The 15601-nt window shown below is 39.4% G+C and overlaps 1 protein-coding gene across 4 annotated transcripts in view; it reads right to left on the reverse strand.

The window, feature by feature from the left end:
• Positions 1-15601, reverse strand: part of TNKS (tankyrase) — a 120132-nt gene that overhangs the window by 12912 nt on the left and 91619 nt on the right. For 2 of the 4 annotated variants that reach the window (XM_066996344.1, XM_066996342.1), the window contains 11 exons: positions 15288-15367; positions 14120-14265; positions 12964-13129; positions 10031-10250; positions 9703-9812; positions 7070-7258; positions 5429-5666; positions 4672-4754; positions 2563-2683; positions 1831-1928; positions 363-437 (listed from right to left, as the gene is read on the reverse strand). In XM_066996344.1, the coding sequence (XP_066852445.1) occupies positions 363-437; positions 1831-1928; positions 2563-2683; positions 4672-4754; positions 5429-5666; positions 7070-7258; positions 9703-9812; positions 10031-10250; positions 12964-13129; positions 14120-14265; positions 15288-15367 (1526 nt within the window). Of the gene's footprint in view, positions 1-362; positions 438-1830; positions 1929-2562; positions 2684-4671; positions 4755-5392; positions 5667-7069; positions 7259-9702; positions 9813-10030; positions 10251-12963; positions 13130-14119; positions 14266-15287; positions 15368-15601 lie in introns of all 4 variants that reach the window. The other 2 variants (XM_066996343.1, XM_066996341.1) reach the window with 1 other exon arrangement.

The raw sequence follows: 15601 nt of genomic DNA on the forward strand, positions 1-15601 counted from the left end.
CCAAAACATACTTTAAAAAGGAAATAAAAGCCTGGGAAAAGATCCGTGCTGCAAAGTCACATACAGAAGTGATAGACTAAAATTAAATCAGGCTGTGAAACATAAGTCAGGTTCTTCAGCATTTTTATCTTCATCACAACCATCATTTCCTCAGACTCCTTTAACAGCACAAGGATACTTCTTCCTCACTCCATGTGCCAAGCACACAATCAGTCATTTTAGTACTCGGTGCTTGCTTTAACTCTTTATCTGAATATTATATTAACAAAGAACTTCAAATATAAAAGGATGATCCCATTCTGTGTGCCTGCGTAAGTTCCAACTTATTTTACTAAATAGAATTATGAGGCTTTGAAACTTACCCTGATGACATTGTACCTGTTGAAGATCCCGCCAGCATTTCCACCATCCCTGTGCTCCCGGATTGTGCTTTGCATCTACATAAATAAACATAACTGAATGTTTGGCACACAACACTTGCTAGCAAGGCAAAATATTCATGCAGTATCTTAATATGTCACTGGCAGCAACAGACTATCTTGGTTGAAAACGAGCTAAAAGGTGTCAAAAAAAGACATCAATTTAAAACTGAGATACACCCTTATTTCTCAGGCAGTCAACACACTACACAATTCCACAATATTGTCTGAGAAGTTGGATGTTTCTATTAAAAAGACTGTATAATTGTAATCTAGATAGGAAAGAGAAGAATATTGGCACTTGCTATCAAAATCAGATACAAATGGAAACCTAATCTAAACCTCCCTTAGATTAGAAAAAAATTAAAAAGTAATGCACATACAAGATGATCATTTTGAAGTAATACCAAATGTTCCTACTGTACAGTGTTCTAGTGTTAATATACATTGTTTCTAGCGTACAGTCTGTATTTCTTAGTGGTAGGAAAAGGCTTGCACTGTAAATTTTCTTATGTCAGTAGCAGCTCCTGAGAATTTCAACAGTTCTAATTGTTTTTTCCAGAGGTATTTATAGCTACAGCAACAACCTTTAGTAACAACTCAAATAAACATCCCAATTTACTCTGGTAAACACATGACACTTTCTGCCAGACATGTTTACACTAAAAATCTGCAGACTCCAGACTGCAGAGTTACTAATGAAAAATATTCCATGGTAAGATGGCAGCAACCCTGAGTATCCAGACTTTTTAAAAAAACCTCCAAACGCTTCCGTGCTACAATGTAGGAACACTACACATAAACAGTGAATGCACAATAAAACGTTTCCTTCCAACACAACTCTTCAGAAATTCTCTTTTCTGTTATGCTTTTTCTTTCAAAATGGTATCTGCTTTTACTTAAATAACAGTGTGCGGGGTGGGGGTGGGGGGGGGAGATAAAATTATAGTCAACTCTCAATTATCCAAGAGATGTTTATCTGTGTTACAGATTAAGTAAACCACTGAGACGAGAAAAAAAGCGTGTTCAGATGCAGACACAGCCTGAGCACAGAGAATTCCTACAAGCTTGTGAGGCCTTCATCTCCCACAGTCTTCACTCACGGCCTGCCTTTCTCTGGCAAACTGTGGAAACCTTAGTTATGAGACGACACCCAAAACACAACATGAACAAAGCAAAATTATGATAGCAGTAAGTGAGCAACCACACCGCTTATTAAAAAAAAAGAAAAGGCAAGAAACAGAAAAAAAAATCCATAATCAGTATAAATTAAAACAAATAAACAAAAATGCTCTAAACTCCAAGTCAGATCTATGCAATTCACCAAAGCATATTTTATCACTTTCAACATGCTTTAACTCTAAGGATTAGGTGAAGAGAAAAATTCCACCAAGGAAGATATTTGCAATACCTCCTCTTCAACGGACTGATACTCCTTATCGTCAGGAGCAAGGTCAAGGAGAATGGTCCCCTGACTCACACAGTGGAAAGTTAAATAAGGATTGGTGCCTACAAACAGAAGAAATTAAAGGAGTAAAAATCATCAGGAGAAAACACTACTAGACTTCTTTCTATTCAGCATCATAATTTTTCTGCTTATATAACCCCAGTATAGCAGGAAATGCAAAATAAGCACAAAGCAGAAACGTAACCCTGAAAAGATAAAGCACTTTTGCTAGCAGCAAAAAAAACTAGTCTTAAAACAGAGAAGGAAAATGCACGTCTGACAACTGGATTTTCCCCTGTGCTTTCAAGAGAAGCACCTGAGAAGTGTGGGGCAGCAAAGAACTCCATCAAGCCCACGCTTCAGGATACAGCCAGCCTGTGGGTAGGTATGCAGGGCAATTCAACCCAAAAGATCCCTCCTCGGTCAAACAGGGTCCCTGCAAATGGTCACAGCTTCCACAGCTCCCTCAGGGGTGTCCATTCTCTGGGAAGGCAAGCAGTCACTCCATCCTTTATCAACCCAATATACTCTTTATCTGTCACAAGCCACCAAACCATCAGGCTTATCAGCAAGTACATTTTTCCCAAACCCAGATTCTTTCACTTCCTGGTATTGATGCCTACATTTACAGAAGATGACTGCTGGAAGCCTGTTCTATGCTACAATTAGACTAACAAGTGAAAACGTCATATTTACCTTGCTGGCCTCCTAGAAGTCTCTCCACACCTTTTATCAATTTGTGGCGGTGTCCATAGGCATTAATCCCTATTTCTTTAAGCTCCTCATGTCCCATGTCTGCCAACACATCCAGGGTTATCTGGAAAGGTGAAAGACCACAAAAATCACCTGCCTGATTCCCAAGGCTTTAGCCTGAACACATCAGTTCAGAAAACAGAGTGTATTCATGCTTCAACCAAGACAGTATATATATATATATACATATATTTATATATATATATATATTATGTTTTACTGCTCTCCTTATTGCTGCCACCTTCTGGCAAGCCTCTCCCTATCACAGGACCATACGCAGCAGCTACAGCCCAAATTTTTGTAGAACTTTAACTTCTCTTACAGCAATTAACAAGAGATGGTTTTCACAGAAGCTTGTTAAAAACATTTTTGCTTATGTAGAAACAGGATGCATGGAGGTGCTAGGACAAGTCAAATCATGAGAATATTTCTGAAGCATTCAAGGTCTCACCTTCTATTGTAGTTCAAAATTTTCACTACACAAACAGAAACAAGTATTCTGTATGTTTACTAATAAATGTTAAACATGTTTCGCATCAGTATGCTATGGTGTATACTGTTACTGTGTGTATATATATCCACATGTGCATTAAGCCAGTGAGTCTGCCATGCTAAGTCATGCTCAAGTATTCCACTACTCTGGGAAATAGTGTTGTGAGGACAGGCATGACTATTCTGTTGTAATATACAACTACATCCACATGGTGTTAAATGTCAAGGTCATGGAGATTACTGATGGAAGCAGAAAGCTAATAAAATGTGCTGTCAGATAAACTTTTTTTTTTAAAGTTAAAAAGAGCAGGAAATAACCACTAGGTGTAATATGTGTTTTTTATTGCTATAAAGCAATTCTGTGCCAAGGTGATTCTGTGAAACACAAAAAGATTTAACATGAAGGAGATAACTGTATAAAGTCTACTTCCAAATTTACACATTAAACTGGGATTGGAAGCTCAGCAGATAATGGGAACCCATACAACTTGGTTCAAAAGCAGGTAGATTGTTAGCACAACTGGACTTGCAGACATCAACACTACAAACTGAGTATCACTAATCCACAGGAAAGCAATTCAAGCAAGGAATTACAGCGACCCTGAGCATCTGTCCAATTGAGCAGAAACACCTCTAATGAGACTGCTGTGGAAAAGCCTCTGAAGACATTCATCACATGCACAACATTAAAAAAAAATACAGAAAGCACACAGGTATTAGACAGCACCAGCACAGACCCAATATGGATATTTGGCTAGAGCCAAGTTGAGGTGCACATGAAGGTAGTGCAGTGCTTGGGACGATAAACTTACTTTCACCAGAAAGAAAAACCTACAAGAGGAGCTAAACAGTTTCAAAATGATGAATCTGATTTACACTGTTATATCTTATTAGCAGGGCAAGATCTTAAAAACAGGTTAGGAGTAAAGGAAGCAAAAGTAGGACAAAAGCAGCATGGCAAGAGAAAGGTGTGAAAAATAACAAAACAAGTAGAATACAGGTTGTTTTGAGGTTGGTTTGCTTCTTAAAAGAACCAGTTCCAAGTTGAAGCATAGGCCCTTTTCTTTAAGCATAAAAAAAAGTATTATAACAACACGTTCACTTTGGGGAGATACCTCTGTAAGATTTCATGGGAACATTTGGAGATTTTTCTGTAACACATTACATTTCAACTATTTGTTTCCTGACCCATCATGAAAGATTAGCAGCAGAGGCCTGAGAAGAAACACAACATCAAATCCAGTCTCCTGCACTTGTACCTTTCACTTCCACTAGTGTCCGTCCATCTTGTTCACACAAAAAATCTACTGAACTGTAACACGTTAAATCTAAGAAACAGTACATAAGAATAGGCCTCAAATACCTTAAAGCAATGTAAGCTTGAGAAACTGGCAGTCATCATTTTTTTAAGAAAGTGAAAACCGCTGATACCTGAATCAAACAGCCTCAGAGATTTTCATCTCTACTTCATTGAAAAGCATTTACCAATTCTTTTTAAATTAGGGATAAGGCTTATTAGCTTAGTCTATCTTTAAAACACAAAAAACACTTGCCACTTACCTGTTCTGTCTCAAAGATGTCCCGAAGGTGTTCAAGACCCAGGCTTTTCAGGAACTGGGTGATGTTCATGTCAAGACCAGAAACTGTAATAAGAAAAACAAGTCATTTTAGCCCAAGCGCCTGAATTTAAATAAACAAACAAATAAACCATCACTTTTTTCTTAAAATTCCAGTCTGATTTTTTGTACAATCAACTTTTCTATGTCAAGAAGAAATAAATCACTTCCATCGTGTGAAACCTCTGTGCAAAGCTCATCACTATTCCCTCCCTCAGAATGAAATATTAAAAAGCACAAATGATCTGTGGCAGAGGTACATACTGCAAGAAGAAGGAAAGGAAGACTGGGTGTATTTTTGCTATATGTAATCAGCCAGATCATGTATTCTAGATTACTAATCAAAAGGTTTAAAAAAGCCTTAATGAAATCCCCCAGCTTTCACTATCGTAATTCTGTCATCAAACTAATTTTCATTGGATTTTCTGGATAAAATCAACAACATACATCTGGGGACCTAATAAGATCTGCCTTTGTACTCAGACCTAATCACCAACAGCAAACAGATGAATAGCCAACAACGTTCCTGAAGGAGCACACGAAAACAGAACAAGCATCAGACATTTTACAACGTGGACAACAGTTCAGGCGGTGAAGTATTTTCTGGCTAATCAGAAATACTTTTCAGATAGAGCAAGAGCTGTTGTGAATCTAAACTACTGTACTTCTGGCAATGCAAAGTTGTCCAGCAGCAAATGCACCTTCTCCCTCCTTCCTTTCAGTTCCTGCCGCTCCATCGCCAGCATTTGATGTCCCTCCTACTGCTAGTTCTGCCAGTGGCCCAGTGAGGTTATCTATACTGCTGGCAGCAGAGAGGCAGGATGGTGTAGATGCCGGTGAGATCAGGGAGGCACTAACAACAGTAGCTTGAGGCTTAAAGCACGTAGGCAAAGCTTCTGGAGGCATCGCATCTATCAGCAAAGCTCGGATATCATCAGCCTGAAAAACACAAAATCATTCAACGTGAGGTGCTGTTATACCACAGGCCACTGACCTCTGCAAAGAGTTTGTTCTTCTTCTTTTTTTTTTTTTTTTTAAATTGATCACTCTGTTCCCCCAGTTAAAAATAAAATTGCCAATTTTTGTAACATGGGAATTCATGGTTGCAAGAACATTCTGATTCATTGCTCAGACATGTGAATTGAGTTCTCCAATTCTAAATCTCTGTAAGAAAGTTCATCTAATTTCCCTTCTGGCAGAGTGACTTCACAGGTGTTAATAGCAATGCAGCAACTTCATCGGAAATCCTCTGCAACCTAGGCCATGCAATGCGACCTCAGTTTCTCTGCTGGTCTCAATTACTAGTCGAGCATTTTGCACTGGATCAAAATTTCAATGGAAAAACTCCACCGTTCCCATAGTATATTATAGCAATGTATTATTTGCTATAATAACCTCTTACAGTGTTTAAACAAACAAACAAACAAACAAAAAAAAGACAGGGGCTACAAGACAAGTATAAACCTGGCTAAAATTGGATTGCAAAATGTCTTTGTTGACTAAATTAAGCCGGACCCTCATTCTTCAAGAATTTCCTCTTTGCAGGTCCTCATAGAACATGATTAAGAATACCTTCACTTTCCCACAGAGAAATCAAATAGGTTTCCTGTATCTCTCGTCACAAAGCAGGTTTCCCAGAGCTCAGATTATTCTGGAGGATTTATCTTGAACTCTGCCTAAGTGAATCAACATCCTTTAAAAGATTCTTGCACCAGAACTGGCCACAGCATCCCGTTTGGTTGCAGTATCAATTCCATTAAGAATGTTTAAGCTGGGACATACATATTCACACAACCTTACTAGGCTTTCTAACCAGCTGCCACTGCCACCACTAACAAGAAAATTTCAGGTGCCAGTTTTAGAAAAGGTTTGACAGCCACCCACTAATCTTAGGATGTTGTTTTGGACTTCTTCAAAAAAAAGAACTGAGGTAATATGCAGGCACTGAACATAATCATCCTCTAAATGACCCCATTCTGCCTCATCTCATTTTCCTTCTGGGTTCAAAGAAATAATTACAAACAGTACGCAGACTGACTATCACTGAGGACATTTCAGATAGCTTTACTTCTGGAAATGAGAAGACAGATCCCAGGAGCGAATTTGAAAGCAGAGGGAAACCTTAAATCTCAAACCATGTTAAAGTCTCAGCTAAAGAAAACAGACTGGACCTGTGGGTAAAACAAATCACAAATACACACATCCTGGAAATGTTCATTCCCTTCTACCTCAACACAGTGAAAACTGAGGACCACTGATGCCATGGAGGCACAGAAATACATTTAATGTGCAGAGCAAATCTGCCAGAGTAGTCTGCAGCTAGCACTCCAACGAGAACTTACTGTAGCCAGGTCTAGTGGTGTCTGACCCTCTTGATTCTTCATGGTTGGATCTGCTCCATGAGCTAACAGCAGAGCACAGAGCTGCGTCCTTCCTTTTTGTGCTGCTTCATGCAGTGGTGTGAATGCCCACTTATCTGTTGCATTTACACACGTATTGTATTTGATCAACAATGCTGCAATATCCACATGCTAGAAAACACAAGAATACCTTGATCAACATGACACTGATAAAACATATGGGATCAAGCAAAGGCACAGAATTATCTTTGTGCCAAATCACCCAAAGGACATGCTAAGTAGTATGTGCCAGCTGCAGGATCAGACCTGATACATTACCCAGCATAACATCTATAGACTTAGCTTTCAAAACATTTGTAGAGATTTGAACCGGAAACATAAATTTATGGTGCTGCAACATTTGTGATACTACACTAGAAGCTCTAAACACCAATGTGTTGTACTGCTGAGCCACCACGCAGATGTTTGCATGCAGAGCTTTACTGAACTGTCTTTCTTGCAGGACCTTGAACCCATCCAAGGCAACACAAACTTGTTCTTTCTCCAATCATATTTTGTGAGAGAAATGTAATTGATAAAACTCACTATGTTGTAAGGGGACAGCTATTTTACAGGCGCTATAAAAGTAATGATCTTACAACCTCACGCTTCCATCAATATCCATCTCTGAAGTTTCCTGTGTTGGAATAAGAAAACAGAAAACTGGAGAATATTTTTTTTCCCTCTCTTTGACCACTAAAATTACTTGTGGAATATAGCTTAGAAATAAAAAAGCAGGTAGTCAGAGTGAGTAGGTAGGAGCATGAAACATGCAACTTGTAAGCAGAAGCACAAATACTTTTGCCAATGGATTTCACTCTCCCTCTCAACAGCAATTAAGTGCCTCTCAGCAGCCCTAGGAAAAAGCTTGCTCTCTGAATAACTGTGGTTTGAAAAGACTGCTGACATTATTTTTCCCGTCTTCCAGACTTTTAAAGCAATTGCTGTTCCTGTGTCTTCTCTGCCACATGACATGAAACCCTACTGAAGGACATGCTGAATGAAGCACCAGGTGGGAGAACCGAAGAGAAAATACTTTATGAGGAAAAGGTTTGGTCTGTGAAACCTGCCAGCAATGAACATCTGAAACCAGTACTCTTCTCCTCTCTACCTCCCATTAGAGAGATCTGAGTGGGCTGATGACAGCTCAGAAGTGTGGGGCACCACAGGAAAAGCATACAGAAGAGCATCAGAACAGCCTCATTCACTTTTCCTACAAAAAGCAAGGCAACCAAATGAGATTGGCATTATGATTTTTTTTTTATGATTGTCATCTTGAATCAATCTAATATTGCCACGTGCCAGTAAGGAACATTCTACCTTCACTTAGAACATGTGCTTTGGTTTGCTGTGCTCTAAAAGAGCACAATCTTCACATCAGAATATATCTCTACATCTAAGCAATGTCCTGGGCATTTAGTACTTACGGTAGATGCTGATGAACAATATTGCTTGGTATTAGGACCCAGCAGTATAAAAGCATTCTGTATGGCATTTCTAAACCAGTATTTGGAACTTTTTGCTTTTTAGGACACTGGAAGCCCAGACTGACATAGAGAATCAATGCAAATGATGCAGGCTGTATTTTATTGATACATTCTGCTTAGAAACATGGTGAACCCTGCACTTCTTTTTCTTTTTTCCACGTGGCTCTCCAAAAAAAGTGTACTGTGGATCCATTAAGATCACCTCTACAACATTTTGCTCTTCTTGTGCCACAGCCATGAAGAAATGGAAAAGCATATCATTAGACCATCAAAACCACTGTTTTTTGAGCTTCATGTCCTCTCTCTAACCATAAGCATGCTCCTGGGATCTTCTCATGCACCATCTCTGTACAACTGCTCGCAAGACGTTTCTTTCTCACCTCATCCACAATTAACGTCTGTTTAAAATCAATCTATCAGGCACCTGTGCAAGTGGTACATGCACAGATGGAGAAAAGAGGGCCTGCCTCATCCAAAATGGTTTGAATCACCTATTGCAGCCCCACTGTGGCAGACGTCCCCCAGGGCAACACTCATACTGCAAACTTGGTAGCAGCCTTTCAACAGTTCAGCATTGTCTATTTTGGAAGCTGACCCTCCTTCTATCATAGATTGATAGCACCCCTGGGTTGTGCTACATGGCAGCTTCCATGCTGTAGACTCATAGCCTGTCCTGCTTGGCAGTAGCTCCCTGCCAGAGACCAGCTCTAACAGACTTTCACTTCCCTGCCATCACCTGGATATGATCCCCTCTTCCTTTCATACAAGTCTTTCAGCACCAACTTGAGATCTTGCCTGTTTCAGCAGTCACCCCAAATTTAATGCTTTTCAATGCTTTACATCCGCTTGCTTGCATAAAGGTTACCTGCTAGCGGTCTTTCTAAACTGCTAAACCTGAATCTGTACTGTTTAGTTAGATCTATAGGACTGCAAACAGGATTCACAACAGCAACTTAACCCAACAAGTATTTGATGCCATCAGAGGCTAAATTTGTTCACAGCAAGACAACTGCAAAATAACCAGCTTTGAATATGTTTTTTTATGAGTTCTCTGTTGGTCTGCTCACAAGCAAAAGTACCTGTACCTACCCCATAGGATGCTGCATTATGTAGGGGTATTAATCCTCCTTTGTCCTGGGCATTAACATCAGCACCGTGCTCAAGAAGGTATTCAGCGACTTCCAAATTGTTGTAACCAGCTGTAGAAAGGACACAAGAAAAGAAACTGAGTATTAGGAGAGCTAAACCAAACAAAAATCTCCCTCCTTGGAGACCTTCAAAAGCCACCTGGACATGCTCCTGGACAACCTGCTCTAGGTGTTCCTGCTTGAGCAGAGGGGTTGGAGCAGATTACTTCCAGAGGTCCCTTCCAATCTTAATCATTCTCTGATTCTGTGAAAGCTGGTAAGTCACCCACCTGCAAGATGTAGCGGAGTTGAATTTCTTCCCTGGGTGTCTCTGCAATTGATATTTTCTTGAGTACACAGCTTCTGCACTCGTGCCAGGCACCCTTTCTTGGCAGCGTCGAGCAAAGCAGCATCTCCTCGCAGTAAGTCCTGGATATCTGTGTCTCCTTCTTTCACCAAATCTAGAGGAGTGTTCCCGTCTCGATTCTTTTTTGTTGGATCAGCTCCATGCTGCAAAGAGCAAAGTGGAATACTACTGTCACAACCATGAGCAGCACATGTAAGCACATCATTATTTTGTGGCACTGGATAGGAAGTGAGGGATTTTGCCAATCTGCCATCATGAAGTAGCAACTGCTTATGTCCGTATGTATACAGTTGTATACAATAAACTCAGGAGCTAAAGCCTAATGTGTTGGTCTGCAGCACACCCGTATGAATCTCAGGTCCACAGGCAGGAATGGCAGTGCTCTGTGAGAGCTGCCAATGTCTTTCTTGCAACTGAAGTAGCTTCAAGAACACACCCTGCATATAGTCATATCCCAATGCCACAGAAGATGCTAAAAAAAAGCTTCACACTGCAAATACCTGTTGGTATTTGCCCTGCTGGTAATACCTGCTGGTATTTTACCTGTTGGTATCAGCCCTGCCCTACTCCTTCAAACTGGTTTGCTCATGTGTTTCCTCAGTATGCCATCCTCACCTTGTGAAGTCAGGCCATGTCACTAAATACCACGCTGCTATCGAAAGGCACTTGTTTGAGATAGTAAATAGAAAAATACTCATTTCTACGCTTTCTGTTATGTAACAGCACCATCTTAAGCAGTTTACAGGTCCTGCAAAGCAGTAAAGAGAACATTTAGGAGGGACAGTGGAGAAAGTGGATTTGGAAGACTGTTGGAGTATACCTGCACTAGTAAAACACGCCAACCAGTCACTGATAAGAACACCGTACTGGGTCACGGGGCAAGGAGGGGAAGAAACATGTACAGCATATGGCATGAGTCATGTCTATGTACCATTTTGTGGGAGGACAGCTCTGTTCTTGTTCACTGCCAGCAGCAGTGGGGAAAATAAATACAGGTAAGGCATGGGCTGGTGTTGTAGTTCTCTGGCTGGCTCCTTCAGAATAATCAAGCACAGTGATCTATCCACCAGCAGCAAGTCTACCCTGCCATTTCTCACTGGTGATGCTGGCAAAGATGTGCTAATACGATCCACAGAGAATGACTGCGGATGAGGAGAGCAGAAGGAATCAACTGCCTTGTACTTACAAGGATTACAGCAATGTTCAGGGTGAAAAGGGTAAGCAGCAAGGGACAGAAAGGGACAGTATTGATTACACAGAACTCCACATTTCTAGTGCTTTTGGGAAAATAACTTTTTTTTTTTTCACAAAACCTTTTAAAAACTGCAATAACTTCTCCCAGATTCAAGCTTAGATCCCTTAATTTTAAATACATCAAAAATGGAACTATTGAGATACTTTCCAGAATACATATCTAAGTGAAGACGTAGTATCCTCTCAGACTCCTTCAAAGGCAAAGATGCAAATGAAGGCGTTATTTTAAAGCAAGGTGTTGAAAAAGAAAGTCTCTCCAGAAATGTCTGTATGTTATTGTTTCATTCTTTAAGCAACACAGGACAGGAAGAGCACAAGTCAGGAGAAGTCAACCTGAACATCCACAGCTCAGCAGAACCGACAGCACTGCCAGCTGGCATGAGACACACAGCAGTAAAAGCCCTGAGTAAACTGCAGTGTAAGCATGAACACCCAGAGCCTTTACAAAACTGTGTCATCTTAAGGGCACATTAGCTGTCGTGCAAGAGTGATTTCTAAAAGCAGTATTTCACCATTTCTTTATTTCCTGTGTACATTCATTCGAGACCCTTCAAGCTGAACATAAAAGATGGATATGTTCCTAATGAAATGGTAAGAAAACTCCAGAGACCTCCAGTGCCTATGAAGCAACACTATGCTTGACAGATTATGAATGCTCCTATAGCTTGAGCTAACTTTGGTGTTCAGGTGGTACTACCAGGGCCATCACTGTGCCTACTCCACAGGTATTTCTGAATACCTTCTGGTTTCCACTGCAGATGTGTTTCACACTGATGTGCTATCCCTCCAAATGTTTTTTGGGTAATCAAATGAATTAATTGATGAGATAGGTGAGAAATAGTGGGGCTCTGCAGCAGTAAAAGAAAAAGCAGTGCAAGGGGAAGAACCTTTTAAGACTACCCATATTCATATTTTAAATGCTGAACTTCAGAGAGACATGAAACCACAGGGCTAAACCAGGCAAGAGCATTGGTAAGAAAACCCCCTCTAGAACCCTCTTTTACCATCCCAAGATAGGTTATGACCTTATGTTAAAAAATCTCTCAAATTCATGGAAACACGTTGGCATTATCTCATGTGTTTTACAGCTTCTTCTGATTATAATGAATCCACAGTACATTAATCTTCATTTCCTCCAGAAGCTTGACAGATTATACATTAACAATTTAAAATCTTTCATATGTCAAGCACCATGTAAAACCCACCTTCACTTATTGCTAGGTAACACACTCTTGCATAACTATTCACAAAGTTTCACTTAACTGCATGAACTGTTCCAGACAGGGATGAATAGGGTAAGGGTTTGTGTATTTTTTTTAAACAAATTCATTTTTTTCCAGTTTGAGAGTCTTGTCATACTTTGCTAATGGTAGCAGCAAGCCATGCTAGAGCAAGTTAATAAACCTACTAGAAAAAGTAACCATTCTGATGATTCTTTGTAAGTGAACAGACATTGCACAAACTATCTGACAATTGTACAATGAAAATACTGAAAGAACCATAAAGAACTCACTGAATGCAATTAACTTTGATTCTGATCTCCAGCAAAAAACAAAACATAAACACATTTAAAGACATATTTGAGAACTCCAGATCACTTACTTTTAATAGCAGTTTGCAGATTTCATATTTTCCTTTTGCAGCTGCTTCATGTAGAGGAGTGAATTTCCACAGGTCTGCTACATTGACAGAAGCACCATGCCTCACTAAGAGTTCAGCCACTTCGTAGTGTCCATAAGAACAGGCATTATGCAGGGGTACTAAGCCACTAATCAAAGAGAAAGTTTTTTTAGTAGCTACAGACAATAAAATCCAACATGCAATCATACAAAATTTCAATAGATAAAATACCCACTCCCACTGGACCGTAATCTGCATCTTTCAGCCTCCAATTTTCATGGCTTTATTTCCTTGCTATTAAAATATCAATGAAATGAACATAATCATCCTTCTTCACATCCCATATAGGAGACTTCTAAATGCTTAACAAGCACCAATGTTGCTAGCGCTTCAAGCAACTTCAATACTGTTAACAGCGGCAAAAAAAATAAATTGCAAGAATCATTACATTCTGATTTTGAATATTAGAGTGTAAATTTCAGAAGAAGTATACAGCTATACAACAGATTTGAAGCACAGTTATTAGTACTATATTAGCACAGCTGATACCACAGAAAGATGCCCAAATATTACTTTCAAGGGAGAGCCTAAAAATTCAGTATTGGAAATGTTTTAGCCTGCCCTGAAGCCCAACATATTGGAATGAAAGATCAAACACAATCACACTATCCTACACGATCAATTTGCGAATAATGAAAAAAGTGTAAATGATTTATCTTATTTAACTGAATAAATAACTAGTTAATAATAAAAGCTAACTAACAGAATTAGATAAATGACCCTTGTATTTTATCTCAGACAATTCAAAACTAATTTGTCACCTGAAATAACTGAGAGGCTGCTTTTAAGCACAGCAAAAGTCTCTGAAATGGACAAAAGGGGGAAGAGAAGGATCAAGGATTACATCGACCCGATATGTGCTTGACTGTGGCTTTCCCAGAAAGTTAAATGTAACTTTAATAGTCCACAGTCTCCCTACAACGAACTTCAGGAACAATGAGGAATAAGAAGAAAAAAAGAAAACTTTTCAAGAGAAAAAAATATGATGGTTGCTGAAATCTGAACCCAAATGAACAGAGGGGGTAGAAATCTCATACTAACTGAAACCATTGGAGCACATAATGGAATGAAAATGTACCCTTTATCTTTGGCATGCACATCTGCCCCATGATGCAACAGATACTCCACCACTGATACACGGTTATATCCTGCAGCAAAGTGCAGTGGTGTCGAATGACGGCCTTCCAAATCCCTACAATTCACATTCTGAGGGCTGCAAAGTTGCTGGAAGACAAAAGAAGAAACCAACATCTACTACTGAACTAAAAAAGAAACAAAACAAAACAAAAAAACAAAACCAAAACACAAAAAAAAAACACACACAAAAAAACCAAAGTAACTAGAAAATACACAAAAAGAACTAGCCCCCATCAAATACCCTAACAGAAAATTTGGTCCATTTATTTGTATATACCATTTTTTAGAAGTTAAGTTTCCGGAAATTTCTTTCCATATAAACAGAATTAAAAATAAAGCTTCTCTAAATGTATGAAAGTACTTTTCTAACAAATAGGTCTTAAATGATGGAAGCAGTATGAAGACATTCGTAACATATTAGAAGGGTAAAAATGAATTATCGAGTGCCAGATAAGTTTCTCCAGACAAGCCATGTAAGCCCATGTAAGTTTCTCCAGACGAGCCACCATTTCCATCTCATGCTGTCTTCATAAAACTAGAAATATTGAATTTGGCAGTCAAAAGAGCTGCTGGTGCACAAAACAGGTGCTGTTTGGATATTAATGTGTATTAATATTGATGCATTGAAGTTCAAGGTGAGACTGTGCAGAATGGTCTATCTGCAGGCTATTTTGCCCATCGATCAAGTATGAAAGAGAAGACCAAACCTTCCTGTGACGCTGGCATTCCATGGCATGACTGTTAATCTTCTTCAGATAAGGATGGCTTAAAACATTAAGTCTGTTACCTGCTAACTTGTTTGCTTGCCTTCTGATTGAATCACACACCTAAGGCTTGTTTCTATTAAACCGTGATTCTCAGGCTCACGGGGTCCTTATCAAGGAATTATGGCTGTATGAGCGATAATTCTCAGAGAATTCACAACTCAGAGAAACACCTCAGCACATCTCAATGCCCAGCTTATCAGAAAAAATATTAAGAGATCTTCCTTCACATTTTTTATGATTTATCATCCACTGGGCATGACGTCCACAACCCTTGTAGCAGAGGCTTTCATGAGCCTTGCACAACAATAAAATGAAAAATTAATAGGAGTTGCTCAAACCTACCTTCACAGTTTCCAAATCTCCAGCTTTAGATGCTTCTAATAACCGATAATCCACGTCAGAAGTACGCACAGGTGTACTTTCTACATACAGAAAAAGAAGTTTTAGGGTTATTAAGTTATATTAACTTGTGCTCGATTTTTTCAAACTAGGAAGACGTCTGCTGGCATCTGTAAAAATGCTACAGGAGTAGTGAAGTTCAAGTTCATATTGCCTAAATAGCTGAATAAGGAGCCTTAGTTTCAGTGTAAAAGTCAGATTTAGGCTCTAGAGCTGACATCATTCTGCCCAATGGAATTTCAATGTGTTGCTAATCC

This window comes from Anser cygnoides, chromosome 4 (assembly GCF_040182565.1).
Source record: "Anser cygnoides isolate HZ-2024a breed goose chromosome 4, Taihu_goose_T2T_genome, whole genome shotgun sequence".
Lineage (NCBI taxonomy): Eukaryota > Metazoa > Chordata > Aves > Anseriformes > Anatidae > Anser > Anser cygnoides.